Source organism: Anolis carolinensis, chromosome 4 (genome assembly GCF_035594765.1).
Source record: "Anolis carolinensis isolate JA03-04 chromosome 4, rAnoCar3.1.pri, whole genome shotgun sequence".
NCBI lineage: Eukaryota > Metazoa > Chordata > Lepidosauria > Squamata > Dactyloidae > Anolis > Anolis carolinensis.
Genome location: NC_085844.1, coordinates 192,341,773 through 192,361,339, shown reverse-complemented (window position 1 = coordinate 192,361,339; position 19,567 = coordinate 192,341,773). Strand labels below are relative to the sequence as shown.

At 45.6% G+C, this 19,567-nt stretch overlaps 2 protein-coding genes across 2 annotated transcripts; one reads left to right on the top strand and one right to left on the bottom strand.

Annotated features, from left to right (window-relative positions):
- The first annotated feature begins 1,337 nt into the window (after positions 1-1,337).
- LOC134292281 (uncharacterized) lies at positions 1,338-17,543 on the top strand. Its single transcript, XM_016993300.2, has 2 exons — positions 1,338-6,495; positions 16,881-17,543. The coding sequence occupies exon 1, from the start codon at positions 4,734-4,736 to the stop codon at positions 6,480-6,482; it is 1,749 nt and encodes a 582-aa protein (XP_016848789.2). The 5' UTR covers positions 1,338-4,733; the 3' UTR covers positions 6,483-6,495; positions 16,881-17,543.
- LOC134298408 (uncharacterized) lies at positions 10,296-11,870 on the bottom strand. The gene is made up of 2 exons (XM_062978460.1): positions 10,711-11,870; positions 10,296-10,626 (listed from the first exon to the last, which is right to left on the bottom strand). The coding sequence occupies exon 1, from the start codon at positions 11,615-11,617 to the stop codon at positions 10,832-10,834; it is 786 nt and encodes a 261-aa protein (XP_062834530.1). The 5' UTR covers positions 11,618-11,870; the 3' UTR covers positions 10,296-10,626; positions 10,711-10,831.
- Positions 17,544-19,567: the final 2,024 nt, after the last annotated feature.

Genomic DNA, 19,567 nt, shown 5'->3' with positions numbered 1-19,567 from the left:
CAAAACCTACCCCCCCCCCCCAAGTAACTTAATATCATTACACCTGGTACTTCCCTCTGGGTCAGGAGAGACCCAACCAACATCCTGTGGCACCCCTTTAGATATTTGAAGAGTGCAATCCTATCGTCCATACATTTCTTCACCAAACAACATGCCCAACTCCCTTAACCTTTTTTCATATGTTTGGTTTGTATCTCTTTTATTGTTTTTGTTGCCTTCTTCAAACCTGTTCCCACTTGTCCACATCTGTTTTGAACTGAGCCCCATAGAACTGACACTACTCCATATGAGACCTGACTAACACAGAATATAATAGAGTTTTTTCTTTGACTTGGAACTATGGTTCTATTAATGCAGACTGAACTACTATATACCTCCTTTACTGGAGCATCACAGTGCGGGATCATGTTTCTTCTTCGTGGTGCTTCTGTGGAAATCGCACTAATGGGATCTTCTACTGCGCCTGCGCAGCATTTCGGAACCTTCTAGAACCTCTTATTGAAACATTTTTGGTGGAGGCCCCGCCCACTCTCCCCAATAGAGTATATATAGCCCGGTGGGTGGGGATAGCCCCAGTTCTTTTTTTCCGCCGCTCAGTCAGCATTAGGAACCTCTAGCTCTTTCAATCTATTTGGTATAATCGGATTTGACTTGGACCGCTTCATCGTTTACCGCTTTTCTCCAGCCCATACGACTTGGAAAGGACTCAGACTACGCTCTTTGGATATCGTAAGGCAGGCTAGTGTAATGGCTTCCTTTTTTAAGAAGTGTGAGGCGTGTGGGGGCAATCTCCCCGAGGCTGATGGACATTCAAGATGTCTGCTGTGTCTGGGAGAGAGCCATAACTCCCATTCCTGCCAAGTGTGCCGGGGATTTACCCCGCAGGCGAGAAAAAACAGAGAATCTAGATTAAAAGCGCTCTTATATGAGCAGGCTCTGGCCCCAGCCCCTCCAGCGGCCGCCTCGGAGGCCGGATCAAGCGCCCCCCTGATGGAAGGGAGCAGTTTTCCTACTCTAGCAGGCTCTGTGCCTGAAGCGCCACAAGATGGCGACGGGGCAGCATTGGCCCATGAAAGAGCCAAAACCGCTCGCGTGACAACTTCAAAGCCCAAAGAGGGGCGCAAAAAAATTAAGAAAACAAAGCATCTTTCTGCAGTCTCACCTCAAAGACCACGTCTTCAGCCCTCCCCACAGATTCTCCTAGGGGCCGGGGATCAGCCTAACGATTCTCTGGGGTCACAAAACCCCCCCCTCTTTAACTCCGGTGGAGCCACAGAGCTCCCAAGCGCTCTCTCCCTCAGGGGTTTTCCCTGCTCAGCCGGTGACTATAGCACCGAGCAGACAGCAGGAGGCGCAGAATGGAAGGAGGAGAGACAGACTACCATCATCCAGCCTGAGCTCTGAGAGCTCTTCTCCCTCCCCTAAAAGGTCCAGGAGGGCCCGTTCGGGGCGGCGCCAACGCCGCTCCCCTTCCCCGGGCTCGGCAGATTCCAGGTCCCCTAGATGGGGCTCACCTTACCTCCAGGGTGCTAGCTTCTTTCCACCAGATCCAAGGTTTCCATATCCATATTATGGACAGGGTTTTCCTCCGTGTCCTTTTGCTCCACCTGGGTTCGATGGTTATTATCCCCCGCCCAGGTTCGAGGGCTATTATCCTTATGGCCCGCAGGGCCGGCATCTTCTGCCCTCGGGTTCGCTGCGTGGCCACGCCCACGCAGCGTCAGAGTCAAGTGGGCAACTGGAGACACGCCCCCAGGGCGCATCCCTGAATTTGAGGCCTGCGCCTGAATCCGAGAGGGCCAGCGCATCCATAGTGCGCGCGGGCCCCTCAGCAGCTTCTGCCCTCCCAACTCTCCCTCAGAGAGAGCTTCCTTCCACTCCAGCGCTGCCTCAACATGCAGAGCCTTTAGACTCCAGCCGAGGGGAAGGGCCTGGAGACGGGGATGGCAAATTACAGGAGGAGCCAGCTCCGGTAATGGACCCCCACGATAACATATCCTCGGCTGAGGATATAAAAAGTTTTTCGGCTTTACTGATAAGACTCTCCAGAGCCCTGAACCTCCCTACACCAAAACCAGCCAAGATTGTAGAGGACCCAGTGTTTCCATCGTCCAAACAACAAGGCCCACTTACTACCTCCCTACCCTATCTCCCATATTTGGTAGAGTTAGTCAAAAATGAAGGAGTATCACCAGCCTCATTGCCTGCCACCCCAAGGAGGGCGGAGTATCTATATAAGATAGACCTTTCAGGAGCCTCCTGGCTGGCAAAACAACCCAAGCTAAACTCTCGGGTGGTTAATGTAACTCAACCAAAAACAGTGCAGAGGTCCCAACCTGCCCCCACAGACAAGGAAGGAAAGAAACTAGACAGCATGGGGGGAAAATTCTATTCTGCAGCCTGCCTTTTTGCCCGCATTGCACATTATGGGGCCTATATGGGGGCATATCAATGTTACCTTTGGGACAAGATGGCCCCATATATTGATAGCCTTCCCCAGGGAGATCAAGCCCTAGCTAGGGCCTTCTATCAAGAAGCATCTCTTCTTTCGGACCTTCAGAAAGAATTAGCCAAAAACACCATAGACGCATCAGGCAAGCTTCTGGCAGGGGCAATATCTCTAAGGCGTCATGCCTGGCTTAGGGCAGCCAACCTATCTCAGTCGGCTAAATCAGTGATTGAGGACCTTCCCCTAGACGAAGCAGGGCTTTTCAATCCTGAGACAGACGCTGAAATTAAAGACACCCATGAGGTGACTCAAGCTGGCAACAAGTACGGCGTTCAGCCGTCGTATTACTACTACCAGAGGCGTCGATGGGGTCAGTTCTACCGCTCGAGGAGGTCCAGCCCTCCTTCCGCAAGAGGGAGACAGAAACCCTTTTTTCGTCCTCAGGGAGGCAAGAGATTGTCATTTCCCTATAAGCCCCAGCAACGGGGAGGAGGGAGATCAGGTGAGAGACAGAAACGTCGATTCTAACGGGCACACTGACAACCCCGTCCCACCGTTACCTCCAAGTTTAGACTCCCGCAACTGCCGCAACTACACTTCACCTGCCCCGAGTTTTGTTGCTTTGGCAGACACGTTTACTCCAGTGTTCAGTTCAAATGAGTTTCCCCAGTTCAAGGATAGGTTAGCTCCTTACCTAGGAGCGTGGAAAGAAATAACATCAGACTCTTGGGTTCTCGGCATAGTCAGGAGGGGCTATGCCATTGAATTTAAATCCCATCCCCCGCACAGGAATCCCGCGCCCGACAACTCCCTCTGAGTACCTTCGGGAGGAAATAGGGACGTTGTTAGCTAAAGGAGCTATTTCTAGGGTGTCATACAGAAAGACCAGGAGTTGCTTTTTTTCTAGATATTTTCTAATTTGCAAGAGAGGTGGGGGCATGCGCCCCATCCTCGATCTTAGAGCTGTCAACCGACACATAAGGACTCGCAGGTTCAGGATGGTGACCCTTGCATCCATTCTCCCCTTCCTGCGAAAAGGGGCGTGGTTTGCAACGATTGATTTACGCGACGCCTATTTCCATGTATTGGTGCGGCGCTCGCACCTGAAGTTTTTGAGCTTTATGGTGGGAAATACGGCTTTTTCTTTCAACGTGCTTCCATTCGGCCTGGCCACAGCACCTAGGGTGTTTACGAAATGCATGTCCGTAGTGGCTGCATACCTCAGGCAAAGAGGCATAATGATTTTTCCGTACATTGACGACTGGCTTCTCGTCAGTGACTTTAGGGCCCAACTTCAATCTGATGTCGGGCCGGGCTGTGGCGCAGCTGTTGAGCAGCTGCCTTAAATCACTCTGACCATGAGGTCATGAGTTCGAGGCCAGCCCGTGGCGGGGTGAGCACCCGTCAATTAAAAATTAAAAAAAATAGCCCCTGCTCGTTGCTGACCTAGCAACCCGAAAGATAGTTGCATCTATCAAGCAGGAGATAAGGTACCACTTATAAGTGGGGAGGCAAGATTAACTAATTTACGACCTGGAATGAGGAAGTGCCGTCAGTGTGGATGATGAAGCAGCTGCTCCCCCCTGTGGCCAGAATCGAACATCCCCTCAGAAGAACGTTAACTTGCCTCTGCGTGTGTCTCTCAGTCTCTGTTTGATGTGTTTATGGGCATTGAATGTTTGCCCTATGTGTGTTATAATGTGATCCGCCCTGAGTCCCCTTCGGGGTGAGAAGGGCGGAATATAAATACTGTAAATAAATAAATAAATAAATAAATAAATGTCTCCTTCACCCTCTCCCTCCTACAGACGCTTGGCTTGGTAGTCAACGAAGAAAAATCGCACCTGGCCCCAACACAGAAAATCGTCTTTATTGGGGCTGCCATAGATTCTATCGCCGAGAGGGCATATCTGCCGGAGGACCGTTTTCGAGCCATCCGGGCGGCTGTTACCAAGCTGTGTGTAGACAGAGGGACCTCGGCGTGGGGTATCCAGTCTATTCTTGGCCATATGGCCTCCACTACGTCCCTGGTAGAACTGGCGAGACTAAGAATGCGGCCTCTTCAGAGGTGGTTCTTGGACTCCTTCAACCCACTCGTCGACAACCAACGAGTTCATCTGCGTCCCCCACTCAAGGTCCTCACGTCATTAAAGTGGTGGACAAAGAGACACAATCTGTGTGCGGGCCTTCCCTTCCACCTCCCGGAACCGACTCGCGAGTTAACAACAGACGCATCTTTATACGGCTGGGGAGCGCATCTCGAGGGCCTCACGGTCAACGGAAGATGGTCCGGATGTCAACGTGCCCTCCATATCAACCTGCTCGAGCTACTTGCCGTGGAGAAAACTCTTCATGCGTTCAGACGACTACTCAGGGGAAGGACAATTCGGATAATAACCGACAACACCACGGTAAAATATTATTTGTCCAAACAAGGCAGAACACACTCGAAGGCTCTTCTGTCCCTCTCAGTGTGAATTTGGGACTGGTGTGTACACAACCAGATAAGACTTCAGGCCATCCACCTGCTGGGAAAAGACAATTCATTGGCGGATGCGCTGAGCAGGACCTCCTCAACCACTCACAAATGGCAACTGAATGTCACACAGTTCCGGCTCCTGGCCCGGCACTGGGGTTGGCCGGCAATAGATCTGTTTGCATCACCCAGGAACACCCAGTGCCCTGTCTTCTGCGCTCGCCTTCGCCCCCACGCCACCCAGGGGTGTCTGGGGGACGCGTTTCGCTACACGTGGTCAGGAGACCTGCTATACGCATTTCCGCCACTCCCGCTGATTGGCAGGACAGTTACGAAAGTGATCCGAGACAACTCGGATTGCATACTTGTGAACCCATGGTGGCCTCGTCAAGCGTGGTTTGCGCCACTGTGGCGGGCGGCCAAAGGGGAATACCTCCGACTCAGACCCTCGCCGGATCTCCTGACGATTCACCACGGTCAAGTCACTCACCCGGACTCAGACACACTACGCCTCACGGGGTGGAGGGTCAGACCTCGCGAGGTCTCTCCTCCCCTGTGAGAGCCATCCTTCAGGTGGCTCAGAAATCATCGACAAAGAAGGCATACAAGTATAAATGGGAGATGTTTACGAAATTTGTGGAGCCCATGGGTCTGGACCCTGTCTCGGCCCCCACGCCTGTGGTCCTAGACTTCCTGGTCCATCTCGCTAGGACGGGCCTCTCCTTAACATCCTTGAAATGTTATGTAGCTGCCCTATCTTGGTATAGGAAGGGGCCTTCGGGACAATCATGTTTCCAGGATCCTTTGGTAAAGCTCTTTTTTAAAGGATTCAAGAACTTGCATCCCCCAGTAACACCGCCGCCACCTGCCTGGAGTTTGGAACTGGTGCTTTCCCAACTTTCAAAACCTCCTTTTGAGCCAATGGCTTCCAATGATATTTCTCATCTCTCCTGGAAGACGGCTTTCCTGGTAGCCGTTACCTCAGCGAGGCGGGCCAGCGAGCTCTGTGCCCTCAGGGCAGATCCACCATACTTACGTTTCCACACTGACAAAGTGGTGTTGAGGACGGATATCACCTTCTTGCCAAAGGTAGTATCCAAATTCCATATGTGTCAAGACATATCACTGCCGGCATTTTTTCAAAACCCTGCCTCACCTTTGGAGATTATGCTGCACTCCTTGGACGTCAGAAGAGCTCTGGCCTATTACGTCCAGCGAACAGCAGAATATAGAAAGTCTCCACGACTATTCCTGAAGTACCGGACGGACAAGCTGGGTACCCCGGTCTCCTCACAAAGATTAGCGTCCTGGATAGTGTCAACGATCCGCCTGGCGTACAGGCTTGCAGACCAAGATCCTCCACAGCGAATAACAGCTCACTCAACAAGAGCCATGGCTGCATCCCAAGCGTTCCTCAAGGGAGTACCATTGGAAGACATTTGCAAAGCGGCAACGTGGTCTTCCTCACTCACCTTCGCCTCACACTACAAGCTCGACATCATGGCAAAGAAGGACGCAGCGTTTGGGAGAGCGGTCCTCTTCTCATGCGTGGCATGACCCTCCTCCATCGGTGAGTAGCTTGTTAGTCTCCCATAAGTGCGATTTCCACAGAAGCACCACGAAGAAGAAAATGTAGTTGCTTACCTGTAACTGTGTTTCTTCGAGTGGTGTTCTGTGGAATTCGCACAACCCGCTCATCCTCCCCGCGGTACTCATGCCACGGTGCTACAGCTGCTTCCTGGCGGCTGAGAACTGGGGCTAGCCCCGCCCACCGGGCTATATATACTCTATTGGGGAGAGTGGGCGGGGCCTCCGCCAAAAATGTTTCAATAAGAGGTTCTAGAAGGTTCCGAAATGCTGCGCAGGCACAGTAGAAGATCCCATAAGTGCGAATTCCACAGAACACCACTCGAAGAAACACAGTTACAGGTAAGCAACTACATTTTATCTTATGACAAAAAAATAACCTAAAGATCCATTTCACATCTACAACTGCTAATCATTTGGTTTCTGTGATCTAAATGTAATATTTTACATTTGTCTCTGTTGTATTTCATTTTCTTAGCTCCATCCCAATTTTCTAGTTAATCAAAACCCTTGTTCCTCTTTTCCAGTATGTTAGCTATCCCTCCCAGTTTTGCATCATTTGTGAATTTGATCAAGGTTCCCTCTGTTCAATCATGTAAATCATTGATAAAATTCTGAAGAATGATAGTCCCAGGACAACCGCATAGTACTGTGATCATGACTTTGCTTCCAATTGGAAATGAAGCCATTGTTGGCAACGTTTTGAACACAGATTTCCATTATGGCTCCATTTGAGGATATTTTCATCTATTCCACATTTAATCAATTTGCTAATCAAAATATCATGGGAGACTTCATGGGATGCTTTGCTCCAATCCAAATAAATGATATCTACAGTTCACATAATCTACTAAACCCATGGTCCAGTCAAAAAAGATAAGATTAATTTGGCAGGACTTGTTCATAATTTGGCAAACCCGTGCTGGATCCTACTAATAGCTGCATTGCCATCCAGATACTTGCCAATAGACTGGTATTGAGGTCAGGCTGGCCGGTCCTTAATTTGCAAGATTTTTTTTTATCCTTTTGAAGAGAGGGATGATGATGTTTTATGGTCTCATGGTAGTGAAGACTCATTCTGCAATATTTCTCAAAAATGATGGCAAATGATTCAGAGAGTACATTGACAGGTTTCTCCAGTACTCTGGGATACAATTTGATGACTCTATAGATGTGAACTCACTTAGGTTAACCAGATGATTCCTCATTATCTTAACAATCTTGATTGGCAGTTTGGCTCTCTTACCAAGATCTGCTGATACGTAATTCAGGCTTTGTTGTTAGAACTGTCTCTGGTAAACAGGTTTGAACGTTAAAACTACTTAACCAGGAGTAATAGTGGTATACCGTATTTACTTGATTCTAAACTTGCCAAAATTGGAGTGCACATTAGATTTGCATCATACAGTGATCTTTGTGCTGAACCAAAGCAAGAGGGGAAGCAGCTTCAGGAGTTGCACCTGGAGCTCCTGTTTTTGGGATGTCATCTTTAATTAAATGGCCAGAGCTCAATGCTTTGCAATCCTGGGATTTGCAGGTTGGTGAGGAATCGGCATTCTGTGGCAGAGAAGGCTCAAGACATTGTCAAACTACAGCCCCCAGGATTCCATAGCATTGAACCAAGGCAATTAAAGTGGGTTCATTCTACAGCAGAGATGCACCCCAAGGTCTTCCTTTCCACCGCTGGAAGTTTTGGTGCTCTAAAACTTCTGTTTATAATGAAGGAATTCTAGGCAGGCAGCAACAGTAATGCACACTTTTTTTGGCCAAATTACAAACAGCGCACTTTTTGCCACTGCGCATTACTATCAGCAGCAAATACTTTTTTTGGTTTCAGAGTTTTGAAAATTGAGCTGCACATTAGACTCAAGTAAATATGGATTGTCTCCCATACCTTTTTCATTCCTTTTAAATCTGTTCTTTGTTTCCAACTTAAAAGAACTGGTTTTCTGGAAGTTGTGAATACAGTGGCCTTTTTGAGGAAGTGGCCTTTTGAGATTAACTAAAAATTCAGAGATGGAGTAAATTAAACCCAGTGCCCCTTTGGGGATTTGAACCTAAGACAAATCTATTGTACTTTGTGGGGAACTTCATAAAACAACTACTGAGGACTCAATAAGGAAAAAATTAGATTTCATTGCAGCTCTCAATCTCTGAAGCAAGTCAATGTGTGCAGCAAGCACAAAATTGTTATTCACCCTCTAATGAAATATGGGGATAAACTCTTACTGGTTACAAGAAACTGATGGGAAAATATTGAAACCTTGTGTTCTTTGTTTTCAAATCTTTGTTTAAAATGGCACATGCAGCAGAGGTATTGCCTACAATTCCTCTTTTCCTCAGTTGAAAACTCAAGACTTTATGCTAGGTGCATATGCACTTTTCATATCTTTTTTAAATGTCAAAAGTCTTAACAGAAATACTGATGTCTTTTGAGCATATAAAATTTTGATCTGAAACAGGCTTGTATTACATGTACATGATACAAGTATTCACCTGTACAGTACAACCCCTGTATCCACAAGAGATACCTTCCAAGACTCCCTGAAGCTACGTGAAACTGGATAAAAGCAAACTCTGTATTTTGAAAATACTTGGGCCAGAAGTATAATATGAAACCATATTGGAGGACATAGAGAAGCCCACAACCACTTCTTTGGGGTGGGGTGAATATGTTTTGATATGTGGGTAAAGTAAACAATGGATATCGAATCCAAAGTTAGCAAGACACTGTACATTCAACTGCACGTTTTGATATGGATTGTGTTGTAAAAGGTGGATCACAATTTACGCTATTATCTTCTGTTTTGTTACACACATGGGAGCCAGTATATATAAATCACAAATATGGGCTGGTAATTCCATCATGTCTTCTTACTGTCGAAAAAATGCACCCAGCTGGGCATCTGAAATAACATTTGCCCCTTTTCCTTCTATTTTCCATTTCCATTAAAGTCTTTTCATATTAAAAGTTTTGTCTCCCACTGACATGACAGCTGATGCTGTGCTATTTTTATGACAAGCCTAGTTTGGGAGTATTGCCAGTTCTCCTGGGAAAATCAGCATTTAGTAAATAATGAAAAGGAACAAGCAGTGAAATGTGCCCAAAGCATCTTATTTCCCAAAGGCCAGGCCTCGAACCCTCAAATACTTTGGTCAAGCTAGTTCATGAACTTGTATCAAACGGTTGGTTTAATTGTGGGAAGGGGTCAAAATAGTGGCATCCAACTGCCCTCTAGTTAAAGTGGCAGCTTTGGGGAAAGGTTATCCCCAAGCCATAGCCCTTCTCTAAAGCTGCTACTTGCATTAGAAGGCAGCTGCCAATGACACTAATATTTTACCACTTCTGCAAATCCTTCCAGCAAAACCTAAAATAAAAAGAATAAGCTCCGCTGGGGATTGTTCCCTGAATACGAGCCACTTATTATTCATCTTCTTTCAGACAATTGCTCTACAATATGATAAGTGCACATTTATTGCCTAGCATGGTGCTGCATGTCTTTGTTAACATTGTCTCAAGGAATGGGTGTGTCTCATTTTCCCAGCATTTGATTGCTGAAAAAAAATCAGTTCTGTCCTCAGTAAATGTCAAAGACAGAACGCCACAAGATAAAAGATAACAGAGTTTATTGGAGTTACAGAACCAAAAATGCCCGTAAAAGACAAGGGCTAGGCAAACACTGGCCTTAAAAGTAAAAGAGACAAGAAAAACGTTCAAAAGATAAACCGAATTAAACCGGAGTTTAATTCAGACTAAATCAAAACAGCTTGCTTCAGCCTGGGAATAAACAAACAGAAGCTGGTGAACAAAAGGTTCAAAAGAATGCAACTAATTGGCAGCAGATGCTTCTCTGCTGCCAAAACTATGTTTGAGTAACTTAAAAGTTACTCCTCCACACAGCAGGCAAATTCCCAATACAAACACAGCAGACGAGGGTTGAAGCAGTCAGCGTAGTCCCAGTCCGTTCCGAAGGTCGTAAGGCAGATGCAGACGTTTGTAGTTCACCAGTTCCAACGACAAACACAGGTAGGATAATCCGAGGCCGTAGTCAGTTCAGTCCGTAAATCCAGAGTAGCAGATGGCGTCCGTCAAGAAGACGACGGAAGGTCAAAGCTATTAAGATTAAGCAGAATTTTGCACAACAAAACCCCACACAATTCCTCCCGCCGTCTGAGCCCAATGTCCAGGATAACTTACGTAGTCAGCAAACGAATCACACCCGTCTTCAGGAAAACTTCCCACACAGATCCCAAGCGTTCGTCCAGATTACCTTGCCCAACGCAATTTGCTATTGCTCCCAAACCCCATTTTATGCCAGTTACAAGTCCTCATCGCTATCAGCTGTTCTCCTTAGCCCGGGCGTTTCCTCATCACTTTCCTCATCAGAACTGGAACACCTCTGACTACGCCCCACAGCATCCCCAGCTGTGGATCCCGTCCCATCCCTCCAGCTTGTCCACGGGTCTAATCCTGAAGGTCCCCAATCGTCTTCCATAGTATCATTGCCAGTGGCACCCAAATCCTCCCTTACCCGAGTCCATTCCATATCATCTTCTTCCGAGCTAACCACCTCTTCCTCCATTCTCTCAGTAAACCCCTCAAAAGAATCTTCGTCAGATGGTTCTGCAAAGATATCTCGCAGCCGCTTCCTTTCTCGCTCCTCGAGAGTATCTGACTCTCGAGGAGTCTTACGCCCACGTCTCCCAGTAGTAGAGCCATGAGGCTCAACCATAACACTATCCCCTCTCACAAAGGCCTCCTCCTCCGAAGGCGGAGAGACGGCAGTGATGTCCTCCGCTACAGCACCACGACGACTGGAGGTATCTAACTTTAACAGAGAACGATGGAAAACTGGATGGATTTTAAAAGTAGAAGGTAAACGCAAACGAAAAGCTACGGAAGAAATCTTTTTAACAATAGGAAAGGGACCCAAATACCGAGGCGCAAACTTTCCCCCAGCCTGTTTAATGTACTTAGAAGCTAACCACACTAAATCCCCTTCTTCCAACTCTTCCCCTGCCTGCCTATGACGGTCGGCCTGAGTCGTTTGTGTTGCCTTGGCTTCCAATAGTAAACGACGGGCAACATCATGCAACGCAGCCATTTCAGAGGAACGGTACACCGGGTCAGAGGAAACTACATTGGTCGACGGCACCACACCTCCCCGCGGATGAAAACCATACGTCAGTTCAAATGGGGTATGCTGACTAGACGTGTGCACAGCGTTGTTGTAGGCGAACTCAGCCACCGGTAGCCATTTTACCCAGGCAGTGGGTTGATCCAAACAAAAACAACGTAAATATTGTTCCAACAACCCATTAACCCTTTCCGATTGACCATCCGTTTGTGGATGAAACGCTGAGGAGACGTTCAGTTTAGTACCTAAACACTCATGGAAGTGTCTCCAAAAGCGTGACACAAATTGTGGAGCCCTATCAGAAATAATCACCTCAGGAGCTCCGTGCAAACGATAAATGTGTTTAGTAAACAATAAAGCCAACGTAGGGGCCGCCGGAATGGTCGAACAAGGAATAAAATGAGCCAGTTTAGAAAATAAATCCACCACCACCCAAATACATGTGTAACCCCCAGACTTAGGCAAATCAGAAATGAAATCCATGGAAATAATTTGCCATGGTCTCTCAGGAACAGGCAGAGACGACAACAACCCTCTAGGGTGCCCAACAGGCGTCTTACTCTGCTGGCAAACAGCGCAGCTATCACAAAAGCGAAGAATGTCTTGCCGCATCTTTGGCCACCAGTAGTTGCTGGTGATGAGCTGCACGGTCTTATATCTGCCAAAGTGCCCAGCCATGGGTTCATCATGGTGGGCTCTAATAACCTCCAACCTGAGTGCCCCCACCGGTACATAGACCTGTCCCCTGCGTACCAATACTCCATTCTGATCTTGCAAGTGAGGCAGTATTGTACGATTCCCTGCTGACAACAGCATGAGTTGTTCTTGAGTCCACACATCTTCTTTCTGAGCCTCTAAGATTTGATCATGTAACCCGATCTCACCTTCCACAACACATAAAGAGGTAGTAGGCAAAATGGTCTGGCACACTACCTGCTCGTTAGTCTTAAACTCAGGCTTGCGGGACAATGCGTCGGCCCGCAAGTTTGCCTTCCCTTCCACGAATTGAACTTTGAAATTAAACCTGGAGAAAAACAAAGCCCATCGGATTTGACGTTGGTTTAACTTCTTGGCCGTTTGCAAATGTTCTAGATTCTTGTGATCAGACCTGACCACGATTTGGTGCCGCGCCCCCTCTAGCCAGTGCCGCCACACCTCAAACGCCACCTTGATCGCCAATAATTCTTTCTCCCATATGGTATAGTTTTGCTCAAATGGTGTTAGTTGCCGAGAGTAAAATCCACAGGGACGCAAAGTCCCTGATGAATCTCTTTGAGACAATACAGCCCCCAACGCGTAGCTAGAAGCGTCTGCTTCTACTACGAACGGCTTGTCCACATCTGGATGTATTAGTATGTTGTCTGCCTGAAAGCTAGACTTTAATTGTAAAAACGCATCGTGAGCTTCCCGCCCCCACACAAATGGCTGTTTCTTACGCAGGAGCTGCGTCAAAGGCACCGTGAGCTTGGCAAAGTTTGGGATAAACTCCCGGTAGTAATTTGCGAAGCCTAAAAACCTCTGAACATCCTTTTTAGTCTTGAGCTCTTGCCATGAGTTGACTGCATCAACTTTATGGGGATCCATTTTGAGTTCCCTTCCTGAAACTACATGACCTAGGAACTCAACTTCAGGTACATGAAAGACGCATTTAGAAGCCTTAGCGAAGAGCCCATTAGCCCGCAGACGATGTAGTACCTGCTTAACATGCTGACGATGTTCTCTTTCATCCTTAGAAAAAATTAAGATATCATCCAAATAAATCACCACAAATTGGTCAATTAAGTCTCTAAATACATCGTTTATGAACCTCTGGAAGACCGCAGGCGCATTGCAAAGTCCGAAAGGCATGACACGGAACTCGTGGCATCCGAAACACGTGTTAAATGCCGTCTTCCATTCATCACCTTCCCGTATTCTAATTAAGTTATACGCCCCCCGCAGGTCAAGCTTGGTAAAGACCTTAGCCCCTTGCACCCTCGATAGTAACTCTGAGATTAAAGGTAGCGGGTACCTATCCCGAATGGTGTGTTTGTTAAGGACTCGGTAATCACAAACCAACCTGAGCTCTCCTGTCTTTTTGGCGACAAAGAACACAGGAGCAGCAGTTGGAGAACTAGATGGGCGAATAAACCCCTTAGCTAAGTTCTCATCGAGGAACTCTCTTAAAGCTTGCCTTTCTGGTACTGTCAAGGCGTACAACCTTCCTGCTGGCAATTTTGCACCCTCCGCTAGTCTAATGGCGCAATCGTATGGTCTATGCGGCGGTAGCTTATCCGCTTCTTTTTTACAGAATACGTCTGAGAATTCCCCATACTCCGCAGGCACTCCCTCCATATCAGACTGAGTAGAGTTTAGAGTAAAACATTCCTGCCTGCTAAAAGTTATCTTACGCGTCACCCAATCCACTTGTGGATTTACTAAAGCCAGCCAATCCATTCCAAGGATCACATCGTATCTGGGTAAGCTCGTAATATCCCAAACAAACGTTCCCGTTACTCCCTGTACTTTCCACATTATTTCTGAGGTCTCGTGGTTAACCACCCCAGTCTCCAATAGTCTCCCATCCGCTCCTTCCACCCATACGTCGCATGCTTTACGCACTACAGGAATGCCATGCTTCCTGGCAAATTCAATATCTACATATGAGACCGTAGCCCCTGAGTCCAGCAGTGCCAAAGTAGAAACAAGTTCTTTTCCCCCAACAGATAACGAAATGGGTACAAACACATGTTTCTTTCCCTCAGTAGACTGCTTTAAAAGCCCTAATGCGTTGGACTCACGTCGCACTAGGGCTGGCCTTTTCCCGAAAGCTGGGAAGGTTTTACATTACAATTTTTGGCAAAATGCCCAGCATTCCCGCAGTACAAACACAACCCCAGTTGTCTCCTACGATTTTTCTCTGCTGTAGACAGTTTCTTAAACACCCCGAGTTCCATAGGCTCGTCCCCCTTTACCACAGGTGCCTTAGATTCAGACATAGGTGGCGCACACATTGCTCTAGATTGTTTACGGGACTCGAACCTGGCGTCCAAACGCAACACTTTAGATATTAAGGCATCCCAATTTTCTGCCGGCTCCGAGCGTGCCAATTCGTCCTGGAGGTAATCATTTAAACCAGCAGTAAACATAAGCATAAATGCATTTTCCCCCCAGTCTAACTGATTCCGGTACGAATTAAACTTATTTAAATAATCCAACACAGTCCCCTTTCCCTGTTTCAACCGGTACAGAGCCCAACTAGCATTCTCCGTACGGAGGGGATCCCCAAAAGTATCAGTTAGTAGTTTTTTAAATTCTCTCAAATTGTCCTTGACTGGGTCATTTCCCAAAATTAAATTAGTGGCCCATTGTCCTGCAGGACCAGTCAACAAACTCAAAATAAATGCCACCTTGCTAGTGTCCGTAGGAAAAGCTTGTGCACTAAGCTGGGAAAAATAAAGCTCAATTTGTGCCAAAAAAGTTGGCAGTTTGCTCCTAGACCCATCAAAGCGTTCGGGAGTCATAACATGTCCTTTAGCTGGCTGTGCCGCTTGCACAGCATAAAAAGCAGCTTGTAACTGATCAAAGCGAGCTTTTAACTCCTCCATCGTCTTCTTGATAGAAAAACTGTTTTATGGGCGTTGGGCAATCTGTCAAAGACAGAACGCCACAAGATAAAAGATAACAGAGTTTATTGGAGTTACAGAACCAAAAATGCCCGTAAAAGACAAGGGCTAGGCAAACACTGGCCTTAAAAGTAAAAGAGACAAGAAAAACGTTCAAAAGATAAACCAAATTAAACCGGAGTTTAATTCGGACTAAATCAAAACAGCTTGCTTCAGCCTGGGAATAAACAAACAGAAGCTGGTGAACAAAAGGTTCAAAAGAATGCAACTAATTGGCAGCAGATGCTTCTCTGCTGCCAAAACTATGTTTGAGTAACTTAAAAGTTACTCCTCCACACAGCAGGCAAATTCCCAATACAAACACAGCAGACGAGGGTTGAAGCAGTCAGCGTAGTCCCAGTCCGTTCCGAAGGTCGTAAGGCAGATGCAGACGTTTGTAGTTCACCAGTTCCAACGACAAACACAGGTAGGATAATCCGAGGCCGTAGTCAGTTCAGTCCGTAAATCCAGAGTAGCAGATGGCGTCCGTCAAGAAGACGACGGAAGGTCAAAGCTATTAAGATTAAGCAGAGGTTGCACAACAAAACCCCACACAATTCCTCCCGCCGTCTGAGCCCAATGTCCAGGATAACTTACGTAGTCAGCAAACGAATCACACCCGTCTTCAGGAAAACTTCCCACACAGATCCCAAGCGTTCATCCAGATTACCTTGCCCAACGCAATTTGCTATTGCTCCCAAACCCCATTTTATGCCAGTTACAAGTCCTCATCGCTATCAGCTGTTCTCCTTAGCCCGGGCGTTTCCTCATCACTTTCCTCATCAGAACTGGAACACCTCTGACTACGCCCCACAGCATCCCCAGCTGTGGATCCCGTCCCATCCCTCCAGCTTGTCCACGGGTCTAATCCTGAAGGTCCCCAATCGTCTTCCATAGTATCATTGCCAGTGGCACCCAAATCCTCCCTTACCCGAGTCCATTCCATATCATCTTCTTCCGAGCTAACCACCTCTTCCTCCATTCTCTCAGTAAACCCCTCAAAAGAATCTTCGTCAGATGGTTCTGCAAAGATATCTCGCAGCCGCTTCCTTTCTCGCTCCTCGAGAGTATCTGACTCTCGAGGAGTCTTACGCCCACGTCTCCCAGTAGTAGAGCCATGAGGCTCAACCATAACAGTAAATGTTTCCACTGGGATTGCAAATGCTGATGTGTGGACTGGATTTGTGCTTATTTGTATGAGATGGTTCTAAACCAATAGTTCCATGTACTACCATTGCAAAGATATTGAGTCTCCATACTGTCTTTTCTTTATTAACAGGTAGCTGCATGAAAAGATTTTTTAAATATGATGGTGAAATGAAGGGGGGATATAACAAGGAGAGAATCAGTGTCTTGCCTGTAAATTATTTGATAAACATGGTGCCTTAGCATGATAAAAGCATCCTATGGAAGTACGTGCTGATATGTAGTGATTGGGTAGCATTTATGACCACACTGGGATGGGTACATACACTGTTTAGTACCTATCCTGTTTCCAGTTTTCATTTTTATAAAAAGGCATTGCTGGTCCACATATCCAGTAATAAATTTTAATTTTGCTAAACTTTTCCATTCTCTCCTTCCAGCATTGTATTGGGAATGTTCACATGACCTGGAGCAGCCATGTTTGACATCAGAAGAAGTCACAGTGCAGTCCTGAGGCCAAATGCAGAATTCTAGATCTCCCATTTACTGGTCAATTTTTTATTTTTATTCTTAAATTGTTTGGTTGATTTATTGCTTCTCTTAGAAGCCTCCGGGAACAGTGTTTCTTCTTTTAAATAGATAATAGGGCCTCTGTACACTATTTACTCTCCAAATTCTTTCAAAACAAGCCTCCACTTCCCACCCCAAAAATGAAAATTACAAATAGTAACATGACTGCCTACTTTGTAGCAAAACTATACATCTTTGTAACCATTGTGCAAGGGATAGAATGACTGCTCCAGACAGAAACTACCGTAAGTATATTACAGATATAACTTCTTACATACAAATAGAAATGGAAAGAATATCTGTTTTTATTTTTTGCCAGGTTGAAAAATTGGTTTTCCAACAGTCAAGAAGGAGAATAGACAAACAAGAATCTTGCACATTTTCCCCATCATTCAAATGTTTCAAATATTTTGAGGAACTATTCTGCATTAAAAAGTCACATAAATTTTTTCCACACACAGGGTTTTTTGCACAGAAAAGAGGATTATTATTATTATTATTATTATTATTATTATTATTATTATTATTATTATTATTATTAAAACCATTATTATGTTTATTTATACTCCACTTTTTCTACCAAGGAGACTCAATAGTGTTTTTCTACACAAAATAATTCCTATATAAGTGTCAAACTATTTGAATATTAACCGTGTCAAAGAATGCATTTTCTCCCTCAACAAGAGAAATATCATGCAAGGACAAAATAGGATTTACATCCCTGCAGACAAAGCAACTTGGAAAAACTCTCCCTCTGACAAAAAACAAATAAATATATAGAGGCAATTGACCCTTGGGATTTGCATATACAACAGTGCTAATCTATAGAGTAATTGAGTGTATTTTTTAAAGAGGTGTCAAATTATAAAGAGACCTCTTGTTTATGAAGCCATAAACGCATCGATTTTAAAATGCCACACACACACTCACACACACACACTTCGGCAACATTGGTGCTTGTCTGTCTTCCTTCACTGATTATATTTTTGACTGTTTAAAGATAACTGTGCTGTTGTTCCAAACAGTCCCAAATGTATGGATATTACAAATCAGTGACACATGATAGCCTAATGGATTCTTTTAATTGGCAGCAGATTTGTTAGTAGTTGTGCAATGACTCCTTTCCCTAGATGCCCATTAAAGGCAAGCTGGTAGAGACACAAAGCATGTCTAGGACACTTCCAGATGAGTATTTCATCAAACAATTGTCCTGCCTCATTCACTGGCTTGTATTGGGAATGCATTTCAGGCATTGCTGTCTTCCATTTGTAACTCCACTGTGCTTTTTGGTTTTACCAGGGGGTGGAAGATCACTAAGGAGAACAAGGCAGCATAGGTGTGCAATGTCTTTTGGGAATGCTAAACTTCCTCTCATTGGAAAAAAATTCTGCAGAAAATTGATATTAAAGCAAGATGAACATTAAAGCCCAATGCATGGTTCCAAGTCAGACAAAATATAATGAGAATCCAAAGCTTTGGAAAGATCCATTTTGGTTTGCAGCTTTCAGAATCCCCACTTAGACTACTGGCCATCTTGACTAGGGGACTGCATGAATTGTAGGTCTCAAAGGTAGCTTGTCCAATCTCTGTCTACCCATTTCACCTTCGGTGTTTTGAACCAACACAGGGACTTGCTTCTGATTCAGCGTGTTACGTTATAAGAGGCAGGTCACCCATGTTTACAACTGTGTTTCCAGGTGGTGCTGGGGACACTGCGCCATCTCTGTTTGCTTCTGTGAAGACTGGTGATATGTAAGTTTCCAGATCAATAAGAGAGGGACACATTCTCTGAAATGCATTGTGTGGTGTTAGAAACCAAACCTCAGAACTGTCTGCACAATACAGATAAAAGGACAAAGTGGTTCCAATCAATATCAAGGATTCTAGCACATAAATCACCAGCCACCTTTTCAGGGCTAAGTCCTATCAGTACAACCCAGACGGATGAGTATTCCAATTGACAATTCCCTGTAGCGAGCTGTGGATTTTGAAACTTCTTTTTAAAAGGATTGCTTCAGATGGTTTGATAGAGGCAATATTAGCCACAATGATTACCTCTTCCACTCCTATGTTTCCAAATATGTTGCCCTTTTCCTCTAGGGCAGTGATCCCCAAACTCCAGTCCTCCAGGTGTTTTGGACTTCAACTCCCAGAAGCCTCAGTTACCTTGGCTAATGCTAAGAAATTCTGAGAGCTGAAGTCCAAAATACCTAGAAGCCTAGAGTCTGGGAAACATTGTTCCAGATCATATATATACCACAGGAAATGATGCACCTACCACATCTCCAAAACTTTAAAACCAATTACCTACATCTGGCCTATAGACAAAATATATATCATTCTTGGGTCAGTGGCACTTTTTCACACCATCAGTTGTGTATAGTGAATCTTATCTTTGTGAATTAGTATGCTAATTCTTCAAGCCACATCTTAAGAGGACTGAAAATGTTCAGTGGTATTTCTGCAAGTTTCTAATATGAAGTCTCAGAACATTCAGAAACATTCCCCTCCTTGAGAGCAGCACTAGTTAGTCATTAAAAGTATGCGGTGGTTTTGA

What these genes read in the sequence shown, in the direction of transcription:
- LOC134292281 (XM_016993300.2), top strand. Translation starts at nt 4,734, where the DNA reads ATGGTCCGGATGTCAACGTGCCCTCCATATCAACCTGCTCGAGCTACT.
- LOC134298408 (XM_062978460.1), bottom strand. Translation starts at nt 11,617, where the DNA reads ATGGCTGCGTTGCATGATGTTGCCCGTCGTTTACTATTGGAAGCCAAG.